General features: G+C 43.6%; 1 protein-coding gene across 1 annotated transcript in view; it reads right to left on the reverse strand.

Moving 5' to 3' along the window:
- Positions 1-18,458, reverse strand: part of LOC135085613 (neurofibromin-like) — a 90,424-nt gene that overhangs the window by 58,719 nt on the left and 13,247 nt on the right. Inside the window, exons 9-18 of the mRNA XM_063980389.1 lie at positions 15,102-15,202; positions 14,192-14,341; positions 12,796-12,895; positions 11,503-11,645; positions 10,152-10,345; positions 9,267-9,375; positions 7,723-7,881; positions 5,782-5,975; positions 3,358-3,541; positions 2,575-2,761 (exon numbers count right to left, since the gene is read on the reverse strand). Coding sequence (XP_063836459.1) covers positions 2,575-2,761; positions 3,358-3,541; positions 5,782-5,975; positions 7,723-7,881; positions 9,267-9,375; positions 10,152-10,345; positions 11,503-11,645; positions 12,796-12,895; positions 14,192-14,341; positions 15,102-15,202 — 1,521 coding nt within the window. The remainder of the gene's footprint in view (positions 1-2,574; positions 2,762-3,357; positions 3,542-5,781; positions 5,976-7,722; positions 7,882-9,266; positions 9,376-10,151; positions 10,346-11,502; positions 11,646-12,795; positions 12,896-14,191; positions 14,342-15,101; positions 15,203-18,458) is intronic.

Consider the following 18,458-nt stretch of genomic DNA (forward strand, 5'->3'; position numbering starts at 1 on the left):
GAAGTCTACCTAGGTACATACCTACAGTGTGATTTGGACAGATGAGTGCTTGTTTACGCGAAAGGGACTTTTTCCGTAAAAAAGTTAGTGCGCGAATTGTGAATACAACATCCGACGTGGTGTCTAGTGAACAGCAAGCAAGTGTGCAGCCCGAAAGCATTACCTCAATTCGATCGTGGCTAGATTAGACAGTGCAAGACAGTGTTTACGTGAACATTCAACAAAGGCTTGACGTTCAAAATGTATTGTGATTAGTGTAATAATAACCTAGGAACTTTAAATAACAACATTCAAAATAGGTAAATGTGTGAATAAGTGAAATCAATGAATCTAAAGTGTGATGGCAAATCATAATTTAGGAATTAAAACCAGGAAAATTGATCAGTGAGTTTTATTTACAACACCTGTTCATATTCAATATTAGGGTGCATTTCCACTGAAGCGAAGCGAAGTAGTAATAGGTATGTACCTATCAATTTTTTATTACGTCTCTAAACAAATTGCGTAGGCATTACGAAACCGTAGATATTGAATTCCAATTTCTATCCTTTTTTAAATTTCTAGTTTAACGCGGATGATTCGCCTCGGTTCGTTGGAAAAGTCCCCCGCTATTACACTAATGAAAATACACTTATTTACCTACTTATGTAGCTAGATTTTGTTTCTCCCAGCGCGTAGTACCTATTAACATGACGTAACATCGTACATACTCACGAGTGATAATTTTTGGTAACGTAGGTTTAGTGTAATCTAACCTTTATGTGTGTGAACGTTGAATGAATGCGCGCGGCCATTGTTCGTACTCGTATGAATGAAATGAGTAAAGAAAGAGAGAGAGGCAGTGAGTGAAGACAGGATGGTTGTAAAAATAATATCTTTTTTTTGTTAGGAAAAGTAAAAACAAAAACTAGCCTGATTTTTTTTTTAAAAACACTTGGGTTGTATTTGTATGATTTTATTAGATGCGTTGGTAAAGTATGATCAGTACAAAAAATAACACCTTATATAAAAAACCGAAAATATTCACGCGGACGAAGCCGCGGGCGGAAAGTTACGATTAAATAAAGACACAGACCTAGCTTTTGTAGCCCGAAGCTGTAGACGACCAAAACTAGTGTCATTAAATAAAGATACAGAACTTTGCTTGTTTTGATCGCATCAACTTTCGCTGCGCGTCCTTCATGTCAGGACATTATCTGGTCTTCTCAACTGTTCAAGCAGCATGGTGGTTACAGCGGTACGCGACGAAATGGTCGGAGCCGCGGCAGAGAAGCACACTTCCGCTGCGGCTCCGACCACTTCTGCGCGCACCGCAGCTAAGCGAAGCACGAAGAACGAAGCAAGAAGCAGATAGGTTAGTGTCTTCTCGCTCGCACAGTGGCTGTGACTCAGTCTCGCAGAGCAACTGACGCGCTTCATGATACATACATACGCTTGTACAATGGCTACAAGTATCCAGTGATAAGCCAAGAACTTATTTACAAATGTATAGTGGATCTAGAAAAAGTTACATTCGTGACAGTTTTTATTTAAAAATTGCTTCACGGATTAAAGTACGAGTAACTATATCAAAATAAAAAAAAAACAGGGCGATTTCTGACACATTTGTAACTTTGTCTAGGCGGGCTGAACACAAAATCTTATCAAGCTAACCTATTTTCCTCGCTCTATACAAACATCTAGTGCTTAGTGACCCATGATAGTCCGCGCGACCTGTCATTGGCCTATGATCGCACCGGCGATGGCGATCTGCACGCGTTGGTGTGGTTGAAGCTTAACTTATTAAAAACACATAATGGAGACACACGATGAATAAGCATTATATTGATTTCGTCGTATACTTTCTCACAATAGCATAACAGAATAACATAGAATAATAGAACAAAATAATTTCAAGAACCTTTAAAACGTCCTGTATGTAGCTGAAATGATGATGATAATAAAACTACAACTGACCTGTAGTAAGCACAAAAAACTGCGTGGTGATCTCATCAGATCCGCACCAAACCCTCGACTTGCTGACATTAAAATTTTGACAACTCATGTCAGTTAACAGTGGCGTCAAGCACCCAATTTGAGGGTTGTGTTCCTACAGTGAAGACGAAAGACACTACAATAACTTACCGGTGGTAAGCACGGTGGAGGTATGCGCAATCTTCTGAAACACAGCGTAGTTCGGCAGCAGACACTGTGTGGTGATATCATCTTTGACAACTCAAGTCAATTGACTGTGTCGTCAAGCACCCAATTTGAAAGGGTCGTGTAGTCGTGTTCCTGCAGTGGATACTAAAGTCACTATAGCAAGAACGAGGCATAATAACATACCTGTGGTAAGAACAGTGGAGGTATGCGCTATCTCCTGAAACACAGCATAGTTCGGCAGCAGGCACTGCGTGGTGACCTTGTCAGACCAAATCCTGCATTTGCCTCTAGTAAATTTGAATGTGTTATACTCCTGCAGTGGGGAATAAATGGCCTCTCATTTCCACCGCAACTTCAGAGTAGCAAGGATCTACTGATCTGTAGATACTAAGTGACCTACTAATTAAAATGTTAAGCATATTTTATTCTAACCTGTAGTAAGCACGGTGGAGGTATGTGCTATCTCCTGAAACACAGCATAGTTCGGCAGCAGACACTGCGTGGTGATCTCATCGGATCCGCAGCGGATGTCGGCCTCCTGGCACAGTAGGGCGAAGCACGACATGCCGACTAACACCACGTCGGTATCGATCGACCATAGGCACATGAAGAATACCACCTGGAATCAAGATAATCCATAGTAATTACTGTTTTTTTTAAACTATTGGGGTTAATAAACAGTTTTGCAATACGTCTATTTGTCACTGTCGCTGATATTGGCGTCTCATTTTGCGTGAGAGGGATGGCAACATTCGAAACATAGGATGTTTTTTGGGGTCGGTGAATGAACGAAATACTGAGTGAATGAGTGTTTTTATGTTGAGCTGCGCGTTACATTGATGTACGCGTTCTTTGGGAGTATTGTGATTCGTTTATCGAGATATTCTTACTTGATAATGAGTGGATGAATGAACGGTGAATGTGTGAATGGTTAGCGAATGAATGATGAACGATGAAAGAATTGTAAATGAGTTACGAATGAATGATGAATAAATTTTGAATGAATGAACAGTGTATGATGTGCGAGTAATTGGTGGGTAAAGGAATGAAGAAGCGATGAAGGATGAATGAAGGGTGGATGCGTGAATTGATTAATGAATGAAAAATGAGTGAACGAATGACACATTTGTGTAAACAAATGTTGAATGATTGAAAGGGTGAGCGAATGAATGAACGAAAAACGAATTAAGAGTCTGTAAACTTTCATTCACTAACCTCCAGTTTTATATGCGCCTGTTTGCATATAGGCAGCTGTGATCCCTGGTTGGCGTAGTCCTTGTGTTTAGCAAGGAAGTCGTTGCGACAAGTCAGAATGTCGCGCAACCAGCGCAGAACCTCGCGGTAGTTGCCGATCTGACGCTGGATCAGCTTCTGACTGATGTTGTAGAGGACTTGCGAGCTGGGGGTGAGAGAGGAAGCTTTGTCGCAAATTATCGCAGTAATAATAGTAAGCCTAAGCTACTAACACCAAAAATATATTTCTGTATTGCAATATTGTCACGTTCTGGTAAATAAAAATATTTTTATGTAATATTTTATGTCATGTCGCTTTATGCCGCTTCATGTCACTTTATATCGCGTCCCGTTGCTTTAAAACACGTCCCATCGCTTTATGTCACGTCGTGTCCCTTCTAGTCGCTTTATAACGCGTCCTGTCGCTTCATGTCGCGTCCCGTTACTTTATGGCGCATCCCGTCGCTTTATACCGCGTCCCGTTGCTTTATGTCGCGTCCCGTCGCTTCATACCGCGCCCCGTCGCTTCATACCGCGCCCCGTCGCTTCATACCGCGCCCCGTCGCTTCATACCGCGCCCCGTCGCTTCATACCGCGCCCCGTCGCTTCATACCGCGCCCCGTCGCTTCATACCGCGCCCCGTCGCTTCATACCGCGCCCCGTCGCTTCATACCGCGCCCCGTCGCTTCATACCGCGCCCCGTCGCTTCATACCGCGCCCCGTCGCTTCATACCGCGCCCCGTCGCTTCATACCGCGCCCCGTCGCTTCATACCGCGCCCCGTCGCTTCATACCGCGCCCCGTCGCTTCATACCGCGCCCCGTCGCTCCACGTCCTCACCTGATGTCCCAGAAGGTGTTCTCGGGCGCGTCCGGGTGCCACATGTGCACGCGGTCGGGTCGATGCAGCGCCAGCAGCGCGTCCATCGCCTCCTGCGATATCTCGCCCATGCCCGCTTGGTGGACAGACGAGCCCGAGGCGAGGCGAGGTGGCGGTAGTCAACCACCAGAGAGTGTTACACTCATGAGAGTCGCTTTAAGTTACTTTATGTCACGACCCGTCGCTTCAAGTCACTTTATGTCGCGTCCCGTTGCTTTATGTCGCGTCCCGTCGCTTTATATCGCGTCCCGTCGCTTTATATCGCGTCCCGTCACTTTATATCGCGTCCCGTCGCTTCATACCGCGCCCCGTCGCTTCATACCGCGCCCCGTCGCTTCATACCGCGCCCCGTCGCTTCATACCGCGCCCCGTCGCTTCATACCGCGCCCCGTCGCTTCATACCGCGCCCCGTCGCTTCATACCGCGCCCCGTCGCTTCATACCGCGCCCCGTCGCTTCATACCGCGCCCCGTCGCTTCATACCGCGCCCCGTCGCTTCATACCGCGCCCCGTCGCTTCATACCGCGCCCCGTCGCTTCATACCGCGCCCCGTCGCTTCATACCGCGCCCCGTCGCTTCATACCGCGCCCCGTCGCTTCATACCGCGCCCCGTCGCTTCATACCGCGCCCCGTCGCTTCATACCGCGCCCCGTCGCTTCATACCGCGCCCCGTCGCTTCATACCGCGCCCCGTCGCTTCATACCGCGCCCCGTCGCTTCATACCGCGCCCCGTCGCTTCATACCGCGCCCCGTCGCTTCATACCGCGCCCCGTCGCTTCATACCGCGCCCCGTCGCTCCATACCGCGCCCCGTCGCTCCATACCGCGCCCCGTCGCTTCATACCGCGCCCCGTCGCTTCATACCGCGCCCCGTCGCTTCATACCGCGCCCCGTCGCTTAATACCGCGCCCCGTCGCTTAATACCGCGCCCCGTCGCTTCATACCGCGCCCCGTCGCTTCATACCGCGCCCCGTCGCTTCATACCGCGCCCCGTCGCTCCATACCGCGCCCCGTCGCTCCATACCGCGCCCCGTCGCTCCATACCGCGCCCCGTCGCTCCATACCGCGCCCCGTCGCTCCATACCGCGCCCCGTCGCTCCATACCGCGCCCCGTCGCTTCATACCGCGCCCCGTCGCTTCATACCGCGCCCCGTCGCTTCATACCGCGCCCCGTCGCTTCATACCGCGCCCCGTCGCTTCATACCGCGCCCCGTCGCTCCATACCGCGCCCCGTCGCTCCATACCGCGCCCCGTCGCTTCATACCGCGCCCCGTCGCTTCATACCGCGCCCCGTCGCTTCATACCGCGCCCCGTCGCTTCATACCGCGCCCCGTCGCTTCATACCGCGCCCCGTCGCTTCATACCGCGCCCCGTCGCTTCATACCGCGCCCCGTCGCTTCATACCGCGCCCCGTCGCTTCATACCGCGCCCCGTCGCTTCATACCGCGCCCCGTCGCTTCATACCGCGCCCCGTCGCTTCATACCGCGCCCCGTCGCTTCATACCGCGCCCCGTCGCTCCACGTCCTCACCTGATGTCCCAGAAGGTGTTCTCGGGCGCGTCCGGGTGCCACATGTGCACGCGGTCGGGTCGATGCAGCGCCAGCAGCGCGTCCATCGCCTCCTGCGATATCTCGCCCATGCCCGCTTGGTGGACCAACGATACGAGCCCGTTGATCAGTTCGGTAGTGGACGATTGGATCTCGATGCCGGAGCGGCCTGGGTTCTGTGGAGCAAAATTATGTGTAAGGGCACCTTCAAATTAGAGGCGTGAGGAAGCGCTGCATTGTGGTGCCAATGCTAGTTTTCATAGAATTTCTAGAGCGCTACATTATCATGGAAAACGCGTTGCATGTCTAAATGTGTAGAGTGATCTTGGTTGTGATTTTACAGTGATCTTGGTTGAGTTTTTAGAGTGACCTTGGTTGTGTTTTTAGAGTGATCTTGGTTGTGTTTTTAAAGTGACTTTAGTTGGGATTTTAGAGTGATCTTGGTTGAGTTTTTAGAGTGACCTTGGTTGTATTTTTAGAGTGATCTTGGTTGTGTTTTTAGAGTGATCTTGGTTGTTTTAGAGTGACTTTGGTTATGTTTATAGTACGATTGTGGAGTGATTTTGGATGTAGTTGCAGTGTGGTCCTAATTTTGGTAGCGGAGTAGAGTTGTGGTTGTGCTTGTGTTGTGGTATAGTTATGATTGTCAATTTGGTGTGGGTATAGACTGGTCATGGTGTAATTATGGTGTACAAATGTATCCCCTGTCTACTTACGCTCAGCATCAGCATAGGGTCGGCGTGTATGAGCCGCACCATGCTGAGCAGAAGGTTCCTGTAGGCAGGCATCTCCTCCGAGCGGTTGATGGTGCACTTGTGGTTGTATAGATGCTTGTGGTTGCGGTATAGTTGCCGTCTAGTTGCGGTACATCTACTCACGCTCAGAATCAGCATAGTGATCTTGGTTGTGTTTTAGAGTGATTTTGGTTATGTTTTAGAGTGATTTTGGTTGTGTTTTAGAGTGATTTTGGTTGTGTTTTAGAGTGATTTTGATTGTGTTTGTAGCGAGTTTATAGAGTGATTTTGGTTGTGATTTTGGAGTGATTTTGGTTGTGATTTTAGAGTGATATTGGTTGTTATTTTGGAGTTATTTTGTCCATTTTTGTAATGAGTTTATGGAGTGATTTTGGTTCTGGTTTTAGAGTGGCTGTGGTATGAGTGTGATTATGGTGGTATTTCATTATAGTTATAGCATATTTATGGTACGAGTTTATCCCCTGTCTACTTACGCTCAGCATCAGCATAGGGTCGGCGTGTATGAGCCGCACCATGCTGAGCAGAAGGTTCCTGTAGGCAGGCATCTCCTCCGAGCGGATGATGGTGCCCTTGTGGTTGTATAGATGCTTGTGGTTGCGGTATAGTTGCGGTCTACTTGCGGTACATCTACTCACGCTCAGAATCAGCATAGTGATTGTAATGTCTATAGTCTATAGCGGTGGATCTATACCTACGTATGTACTTATATCTATGTATGCGCAGGCGACGCGCCGCCCGATCGCGGCACGACCGCCCAGTTGTCAATATACTGTCTAACGCTAAACCCGTGTTTCCTTGATACACCTCAATGATCTTGGTTGTGTTTTAGTGATTTTGGTTGTGTTTTAGAGTGATTTTGGTCGTATTTTAGAGTGATTTTGGTTGGGTTTTTAGAGTGACCGTGGTTGGGATTTTAGTGATTTTGGTGTGTTTTAGAGTGATCTTGGCAGGGTTTTTAGAGTGATCTTGGTTGTTTTTAAAAGTGATCTTGGTTGTGTTTTTAGAGTGATCTGTGTTGTGTTTTTAGAGTGATCTTTGTTGAGTTTTTCCAGTGGTTTTGGTTCTGGTTTTAGAGTGATTGTGGTTTTAGAATGTAGGAGTGATTGTGGTGGTACTTCGTTGTGATTATAGTGTATTTATGGCACCAGTGTATTCCCTATCTACTTACGCTCAGCATCAGCATAGGGTCGGCGTGTATGAGCCGCACCATGCTGAGCAGAAGGTTCCTGTAGGCAGGCATCTCCTCCGAGCGGTTGAACTTGGACTGCACCTCCTTGGACTTGAGCGAGAGCGATATCATGCGAAGCGGAGTGTGGACTATGTAGCCCTGGAGACAAGTAAATAAATTGATATAGCTTTAGATTAAAACAAAAATTTGAGGGTTGCCCTCGATTTCCCTAGGATCCCATCATCAGATCCTGACTTGGTGACAATGGGACCACCTCAGAAGTGTACCCTATCGAACAAAAAAAGAATTTTCAAAATCGGTCCACAATTGACGGAGTAATCGGTGAACATACATAGAAAAAAAAAAACATACATACAGTGGAACATATAACCTCCTCCTTTTTTGAAGTCGGTTAAAAAGGGAAGATACGGCACTAGCGTTTCGCGGTAGCAAGAGAGCCGCCTAAATTAGACCTCCATAAAGATGTACGGAAAATGTAAAAAAATCTGTCACCTTAGGGAGTGGTCCGACCGCCGACGATGAACGAGAAACGAGTAGAACTGAAACTATAAACGAGTTGGCGATCAGCGGGAAGCGAGTGTGTAGTTTCGATAGTTTTATCGTCAGGCTATAAGCGAGTGTGCGAGTGCGACGAGCGATTACTCGCGCCACTCGCTCACAGTCGCTGTCCTGTGCAAACCTGCTCAAAAGAAATGATCAAGCAAGCGAGCATCGCTGAACGAGTATCGCTGAGCGAGTTTATTTATGAAAGCTCGTCGCTCAGCGACAAAACTAGTAAAACGAGTCGTCGGCAGTGAGAACAGTCAGCGATTAACTATTTGTACATGCATCTCTTTTGTTCACACGGAATGGATATCTTTCGTACGTTTTTTTAACGAGAAAATAGCCGATAGTTAGTCATTTACTCGCCGGCGGTGGGATCACTAATCATCACTTTCCGTCATCTGAGATGCAGGTCGAGAGCTTGCCTGTTGTCATCATCATCATTTCAGCCACAGGACGTCCATTGCTTAATAGGCCTCCCCCCAATTACTTCCAAATTGGCCGGTTAGTAACGGGCTACATCCAGCGCTTTCCTGCAACCTTTAGGCCTACTTCAGACATCCCGATAATCGCACGTTTGCTGGGCAGATCTACATTTGTATCAAATCTTAACCGCACGGTTACTGCCGCAGTGCCTCGTTAAAATCAAAATCAAAAATATTTATTCAGTTTAGACCACAAGTGGCACTTATGAACGTCAAAATGTAGTAAAAAATAAAAAATAAAAGGTAGCCCTTATGGGGCACTGTAGATACATGTCTCCTTATCTTTTGGGCCCTACCAGCGCTTCGAGACAAACATATGGCAAGTGCTGAGAAGAAACGCCGGAACAAACTCAGTCACCACCGTTACTGAGAACCACCGAAAAACTACGCGGTTATCGAGCGTCTGAACCAGGCGTTGTAAGGTCATCTGTCCATCGTGTGAGACACTTCCCCGTTATGATTAAAAGTAATACTAATAAAGGCGTATATCCTCACCTGTGTAGCCTTATTCAACGTGTCAGTAAACATAGCCCTCAGTTCTGCCGCGCGAGGGTATAGCAGCTCGATCTGAGGCCACCAAGGCAGCCTGGGCTGCTTGATAATCCTGGAAGATATTGATAATATACAATAAGTATGTTGCATCTTACGTGGTTATAATAGGGGCTATTTTGCAACGAAAATGTATGCTATAGATCAGGGGTGGCCAACTTGATTAGATATAAGATCTACTGTTTAGAACGAAACCTTGGGTAATCTACCACTTACATACAATGAATGAAATCTTAAATGAAACAGCATAGTTTAGTACACAATCATGTAGTATTTTTTGCCTTGCAACGATCGACTGGACCAATAGTCGCGATCGACCAGTTGGCCATCCCTGCTATAGATCGTTTCGTCTACGAAGACGCGCCCCACCTTTTTTTGGTCGGGGGAAGCGAGGGGTGTGGGGAGTCATTATTGTAGTGTGCGTGTGCAATCATGGATAATTAATTTAGCGGGTACTGATAACACTCAAACATAAGCGAAAGGATGGTGGGGCCTGTCTTCGTGGATGAAACGATCTATACTAGCTTTTGCCCGCAGCTTCGATCGCTTTATACAAACATACTAGATGTTTTTTTACGTCTCGATATTAAACTGACCCGTTTAGTGGCAAGCAAACATGGCGGTTCGCACCGCGACAGAAACTGAGACCTCTCATCTCGATCGCTTGTCTCTGTCGCGACGCGAACTGCCGCCTTTAAGTCAGTATAGGCACAGAATAATAATAAGTACTACGTACAGGCCTGGTATAGGTAGCTCAACCAAAGTTGAAGATATAATATTATAATACAGAACACACAGCACATTACACAACCAAGTTTAAATACTACTTACCGAAGCAGCGAATTGACGATGACGTAGTGGTAAGACAAATGTGTGTTCAAATTGAGACACACTTTGAGTGCGTCATTATTGTGCGGCATAATGCGGAAAAGTGACACGAAGCAGTCGGTCATAAGGTCCAATTCCGAGTAGCCGGATATCAGGTTGCCCCGGATGTAAGATTTTGAAGGATTGAAGAGGAGCGACTGGAAAGAAATATCATTCATTTAGTTCTAAGTAACAAACAGTATACGATTAGTTTAGGGTTACTAAATATTCGCTCACGAAACGAATATTTCTCGCGATCGTTCGAAGATATTCGCCGACTCTAGTTCACGAAATAAAATACTTCTTTTACGTAAGCCATTCTTTCGGAATTATATCTTAGAATTTTATATCATTTTTTCATTTGTCACACCTTGTATACAGATGTCAGACGTTACCTTGAGTGACATCTCGCTCGCTCAGTCCTTTGTTGCTCTATTCCTCTAGGTACATTAACTTTATGTGAGGACCTGTGCGACTTGTCACACCTTGTATACAGATGTCAGACGTTACCTTGAGTGACATCTCGCTCGCTCAGTCATTTGTTGCTCTATTCCTCTAGGTACATTAACTTTATGTGAGGACCTGTGCGACTTGTCACACCTTGTATACAGATGTCAGACGTTACCTTGAGTGACATCTCGCTCGCTCAGTCATTTGTTGCTCTATTCCTCTAGGTACATTAACTTTATGTGAGGACCTGTGCGACTTGTCACACCTTGTATACAGATGTCAGACGTTACCTTGAGTGACATCTCGCTCGCTCAGTCATTTGTTGCTCTATTCCTCTAGGTACATTAACTTTATGTGAGGACCTGTGCGACTTGTCACACCTTGTATACAGATGTCAGACGTTACCTTGAGTGACATCTCGCTCGCTCAGTCATTTGTTGCTCTATTCTGCTAGGTATATTAACTTTATGTGAGTACCTGGGTGACTTGTCACACCTTGTATACAGATGTCAGACGTTACCTTGAGTGACATCTCGCTCGCTCAGTCATTTGTTGCTCTATTCTGCTAGGTATATTAACTTTATGTGAGTACCTGGGTGACTTGTCACACCTTGTATACAGATGTCAGACGTTACCTTGAGTGACATCTCGCTCGCTCAGTCATTTGTTGCTCTATTCTGCTAGGTATATTAACTTTATGTGAGTACCTGGGTGACTTGTCACACCTTGTATACAGATGTCAGACGTTACCTTGAGTGACATCTCGCTCGCTCAGTCATTTGTTGCTCTATTCTGCTAGGTATATTAACTTTATGTGAGTACCTGGGTGACTTGTCACACCTTGTATACAGATGTCAGACGTTACCTTGAGGTCGTTGATGACGGACTTGACGAGCACGAACGTGACGTTGCCGGAGTCAGCGATGTTGAGATACGTGGACGCCTTGCATAGCTTCACGCACGTCACCACCGCAGCTTCCGTCATTTGCTTCGAATTGTTTTGGGGACCTGGAAAATAAAATATTTATCAGTATATCCTTTTAGGTCCTTTGTAAGGCACTTAAATACGTTTCAAATATAGCTTGCCCTACCAGCACTTCGGGGGAACATATGAAAATTAAAAAATGAAAATGAAATGTTTTTTTATTTTTTTTATTTGGGCTGGTGCTGAGAAGTGACGAAGAAACTCATAGCCGTATTCACAAACGATGCCTGCTTAAATGAAGCAGCAAATCGAACGCACAGAGTTGAATAGAGCTTTGTGATTGGTTCGTGTGTCACCCTGTGCATCCACGCGCACTGTGAAACCTCATAGTAATGTTTGTGAATACGGGCGTCAGTCACTTTTGTCAGCCTCTTTTTTATTTTACAAGGCAGGTATTTGACCGCAATCGCATCTGGTGTTAAGTGAGATGCCGTCTAGGATGGTACATATCTGTATCTGCCCTGTAAGTGCCTATTCACTCCCGCCTTTAAAGGCTAGGATTAAAGTGTTCGGAAAAGACAGCCTCTTAGCCTGATTCAGGGGTAGATGGGGTAGTCTGAACAAGGAGGGAGGGGGTTAGTCTGGTTTAGAGAGGAGAGGTGAGCAATTTGATCCAGGAGGAGCAGGGTTCGAAAGGATAATTATCAATGATAATTATCAATGATAATTATCAATTGATAATAACAAAAAAATGCGCTCGTAAACGTGAGCTGTATTCGAAGTTTTCAAACTCGTGTGGACTGTGGTGGACGTTATTTAACATAGATAGTTCTAAAACCTATCTATTTAGCTCCATAACGATCACTCGTTAACTAGCGTCAAAATATTTATCTATTTTCCACAACGCTTTATGCGACTAGCGATGGATAACTTGACAACAATCAGTAACCAAAAACAGAAAGCAACATTCTCAATGTAACATCAGAACTTGTTATGAAACAATATGACAAATTAATGTATCTTACACTGTTGATAATTAAGCGTAATTATCTTGATAATATCGAACCCTGAGGAGGAGGGTAGTTGTCAGATCCAGAGAGAAGGGGTATTCTGAACCAGGTTGAGTTGATGAAGAATATAAACTACCCCCAGTTTGAATTTTTAAGGCATGGTTCATAGACACTTAAGAAAGGAACGAAAAATATAATTGTGAAAATAAACAGCTATACTTACTGAGTCCTCTCTTAACAGAGTCTATAAAGAGCTTCTTCTTCGTATGCCGCGGGCTGCAGGGCGCTCCGCTGTCGGCGTTCACTATTTCTTCTAGAACTTTCTGCAAAGAAAATTATAATGACACAGGCTAGCTGAGCGAAGTCCACACCGTCCCTAAGGCCCGGTTATTCAATGAGAATGACTTATGGGAGATGACAGTAGCTCATGGGGGATGAAAGTTACTTACGGGGGATGAGAACGACTTATAGGGGATGAGAATACACTTATGGGGGATGGAAATGACTTACGGGGAATGGTAGCGATAGAATTATAATCTGTGACATCATAGACAAGATTGCGGCGACAGGAACGTTCTAGAAGCGTTGGACAACACTTCCGTATCCTGCTCCTGTCATTTTTCACCCTCCCCCCTTCCCCGCACATCTAAAACCCGAACGAACGCGCGCGGACGCTGCTCTTGCGTCAAAACATCAAAAGTCTGAAAAACCAGCTGTGAAAGTTCACGAAATACAGCAAATTAGCTTCCTGGGACCTCTCCTCCTCCTCACCCTCTGGTAAGCCCATCGCTTCACCAAACAGGGGAACTATGGGGGATGTTACTGATTCAGGGGGAGCTATAGGGGATGAGAATGGCTTACGTAACTATGGGGGATGTACATGACTTAGGGGGTGATATAGGGGATGATTACTTACGGGGTTAAGAACGAGCACCATGACCTGCAGCGGCCACATGGCAACCCGTGACTTCTTGTTGTCCGAGAAGCTGTCTTGTAAACTGTCTTAAAGGGGGTGAGAGACTTATGAATGAGGGATGAGAATGACTTAGGGGGATGAAAATGACTTAAGGGGGAACTATGTTGGATGGGGGATTTTACTAACTTAGGGGGTGCTATGGGGGATGAGAATGGCTCACGTAACTATGGGGAATGTAAATGACTTAGAGTTAGGGGGTGATATAGGAGATGAAAATGACTAAGCAGAAAAAAACTGTCATGTAAAATGTCTTAAAGACTTATTTTTGTCCAGAGAAGTGATGCCTGCAGTGATCGATGAGAATGACAATACGGTGGCACTACGGGGGGACGTTAATGATTTATAAGGGAATTGGAACTGATGGAAAGAGAATGACTTATGTGAAATGTGAATGACTTACAGGGGCAGCAAGGGGTGTACTATGAAGGATGAGAATGACTTATAGGGGATGAGAACGACTTTAGGGGGAACTATGGGGACGAGAATGACTTATGGGGGAACAGTGGAGAATGAAAATTACTAACGATGGAACTGGGGGGATGACAATGACTAACGAAGGATCTTTGACCGACAGAGGAAAATGGGGGAAACGAAGGAAGTGAGAATCCTTTCGGGGGAACTATAGGGGATGAAAATGACTTACGGGGTTAAGCACAAGCAGCATGACTTGCAGAGGCCACATGGCGACTCGCGACTTCTTGTTGTCCGAGAAACTGTCTTGTAAAATGTCGAATAGTGTGTCGCAGCATTTGCTGAGTTCGTCGTTAGGCCGGCACTGGACTTCAGCGAATTCCTGAAGCAAAGTTTATGAGATTTTAAACCTTCATGTTCTACTAAAGTTAAGTTCTAGGAGGCATTCACAATAATTGGACTTGGTGGAAGAAGGCTTCTAATCATCAGGTCATTTAGGCCCAGAACAGATGGTGAAACGCAACTGCAACGAAACTGCAACTTTCTGATGATTCTGATGAATGAAACTGAAACTGAAAGTTTCAAACTGGTCGCGTCATGTGTGGTCTTTCAACGGACGCTATGGCAGAAACTTAGATGCAGCTCAAAAGTAACTAGCAGTTGCAGTTTCGTTGCAGTTGCTTTTCACCGTCTATTCTGGGCCTTAGTCTCCACTGTAGAAGCACGACGTTGAGTCAAATGATAATATTTGCATATTTGTTCCACCCCTCAGGACATCCAAAGGGTTGATTTTCAGCGTTGAAGACTGACCTAACCTCATGATGGTGAGGAACTCTTCTTCAACCAATTTCCTTTCTTCCTTCAACTTCTTGAGAACTCAAGTGGGTCTACGAATTGGAAAACGTCAAGCAAGTATCTTACTCCGTAGGGCGTAGACCAACGACCCGCTGAAGGTCGCTTGAAGCGCCTGAATGCAGGCAGCGTAAGACCGGTCATTGTGAAAATCCTTGCTCCGAAAAAAGATTATTAACCCTCTAAAAGGCGTATGTTCAAATTGTTTATCGGTGTTCGACCGTATGATTAGTGAATAAAATTCAAATTATTATGGCAATATGTTCTTTATAAAGGCTTAAAAACTTTACCTGTGGGTAAGTGTCCATCCAATTCCATATAGCTTTCTCGAGTGAAGCCACTAGGACTATGTGCGCTGATTTTCTCAACAGCTTAAACTTTTGTATGGACTCTGAAAACAATATTTGTCATATTACAATAACGTGGCTAAAATATCATAAAAAGCAGGACGGGACTGTTCCCACCTCTCGTTCCCACCGCTACAACTCCTGTGTAGCCAGGATCTACAGCTTGACCGCCAACAACCCAACCAGTGAAGGCCAAGTTTGTCCCGGGGGAAAGTTAAACTGTCATTGAACCCGAATCAAAATCGATCAGGAATACAAGTACGTTCAAAGATAAGGATAAACATTGCTTCATTACTAAGGCTGAGTTGCACCACCTAACTTTAACGGTAACTATAACGATAACCGGCGTTTCTGTATTAGACTAAGAACTAGTGAACGCCAGACCTACGTCATTTTATAAAAGCTGAAAGTTGGTCAGCGTATGCTCCCAATATAGGTTAGAATGTTGGTGAATCATAAACTTTAGGTCATCGTGGTTTTGGCATCTATCCTAAAAAAAATTTCAGCTTTTATAAAATGACTAAGGTCTGGCGTTCACTAGCTCTAAGTCTATATGGAGTTTGAGAGATTTTTGATGTTTGTTTTTGTTAAAGTAAGATGGTGCAACCCAGCCTGAGAGTTTTAGTTCCTATTTATTTGTATGATGTATTTTTAGCACGCGGCGCCACTGTCGATATGGCCGGCCAGCGCAATGAAAGATTATTGATTTGCGCAGCTTCAGTTCCAAATAAGCACACTAGTGTTGCCAAAATATCGATAGTTTTTGTCCTATTTATTTGAATGATGTATTTTTAGCACACCTCGCCACTGTCGCTAAGGTCGACCAGCGCAGTGAAAGATTATTGATTTGCGCAGCTTCAGTAACAAATAAGCACACTAGTGTTGCCAAAATATCGATAGTTTTTGTCGAGTTTTCTAGTTCCTATTACTTTGTATGATATATTTTTAGCACGCGGCGCCACTGTAGCTGTTCGACCAGCGCAATGAAAGATGTTATTGATTTGCGCAGCTTCGGTTCCAAATAAACACACGAGTGTCGCTATAATATAGATAGACAGCACAGATATAGATATACATAGATAACGCAAGTAACACGATCTGTATTAAAACCAAGCGTGCCGACTTTTTAATACCTACTGTGACGTCACAGCCAACATTTAGTGACGGGAAATCGTAATCGATTTAAAGATGCCGATGCCGCCGTTGCCCCAACGCACCGCTACGATCACAGAAATGGCATCGATTATCTGACAGACGAATGAGATACACAGACGAATGAGATATACAGACGAATAATATTAAACGGAATGTTGAAAAAGGTAATATTTTCATTGAATTTTAAATAAAAATGTATAATTCTAAAACAGATTGCTTATTATAATACATCGATATTGACAGATTGCTTATTATAATATATGGATAATTTTCGTATTATTACTCCATTTTCTTCCATAAACTTTGAATTTTTAATCAATTTCAATATCTAATTACTACGTGTGATATATCATTGGAAAGAAGAGAAGGTAGAGATATTTTTAAGATCATTGGCAATCCATTATCACCATTAGTTTTTTTTTTAAATCCAATTCGAACTTGAATTTTTTATCGTGGTTTGTACTTTTGTTGAACTTTGACGGCTCGTAACTAGTTATTGAATCATTATCTAGATCTGAAATTTATTTTATTTGACTAAAGGTTTATTCGATATTAGTATCAAATAAAAAAAATCGGTTAAAATCATGCGAGAAAAAAAATTTAAGCAGTTTTTAAGTCAAATTTCTGAAAAATCTGAAAAAGTATAAAAATTGACATATCTCCTAAACTATATACAGGGTGACTGGAACTGAACCCGCCATAGCTAATACGCGTATAGAGGAGGTCATTTGCTAATTATTGAACCTTACTTTCTATGGCTAAAGTTTTATAGTTTAGGAGATATGTAAATTTTTATACTTTTTTCAGATTTTTCCGAAATTTGACCTAAAAACTGCTTAATTTTTTTTTCTTGCATGATTTTAACCGATTTTTTTATTTGATACTAATATCGAATAAACCTTTAGTCAAATAAAATAAATTTCAGATCTAGATAATGATTCAATAACTAGTTACGAGCCGCCAAAGTTCAATAAAAGTACAAACCACGATAAACAATTCAAGTTCGAATTCGATTTAAAAAAAAACTAATGGTGATAATGGATTGCCATTGATCTTAAAAATAGCTCTACCTTCTCTCCTTTCCAATGATATATCACACGTAGTAATTAGATACTGAAATTTATTAAAAATTCAAAGTTTATGGAAGAAAATGGAGTAATAATACGAAAATTATCCATACAAAGTTTCTTCAAATATCTCATATTTTCTGCTATACTCCTTTTCATAACTATTTTTATGTGTTTTTTGAAAAATGAATTTAAAAATAATAATTACATTATGAAGAAAAGAGTTTAAAAAAATTCGAAATCAACTTTGTATGGATAATTTTTGTATTATTACTCCATTTTCTTCCATAAACTTTGAATTTTTGACAAATTTCAATATCTAATTACAACGTGTAATATATCATTGGAAAGGAGAGAAGCTAGAGATATTTTTAAGATTATTGGCAATCCATTATCACCATTAATTTTTGTTTCAATCGAATTCAAAGTAGAATTTTTTATTGTGGTTTGTACTTTTGTTAGACTTTGGCGGCTCGTAACTAGCAATTCAGTCATTATCTGGATCAGAAATTTATTTCATTTGAATGAAGACATATTCGATATTAATATCAAATAAAAAAAACTGTTGAAATCACACGAGAAAAAAAATTTAAGCAGTTTTTAGGTCAAATTTCGGAAAAATCTGAAAAAAGTATAAAAATTGACATCTCCTAAACTATAAAACTTTAGTCACAGAAAGTAAGGTTCAATAATTAGCAAATGACCTCCTCTATACGCATATTAGCTATGGCGGGTTCAGTTCCAGTCACCCTGTATAATAATATAATATTCATATGTAATCCCAACTAATATTATAAATGCGAAAGTAACTCTGTCTGTCTGTCTGTCTGTCTGTCTGTCTGTCTGTCTGTCTGTTACGCTTTCCCGCTTAAACCTCGCAACCGATTTTGATGAAATTTGGCATAGAGATAGTTTGAGTCCCGGGAAAGAACATAGGATAGTTTTTATCCCGGTTTTAGAAACAGGGACGCGCACGATAAAGTTTTTCTGTGACAGACAAAATTCCACGCGGGCGAAGCCGCGGGCGGAAAGCTAGTAATATTATAAATGCGAAAGCAACTGTCTGTCTGTTACTCTT

Source organism: Ostrinia nubilalis, chromosome 29 (assembly GCF_963855985.1).
Source record: "Ostrinia nubilalis chromosome 29, ilOstNubi1.1, whole genome shotgun sequence".
Taxonomy (NCBI): Eukaryota; Metazoa; Arthropoda; class Insecta; order Lepidoptera; family Crambidae; genus Ostrinia; species Ostrinia nubilalis.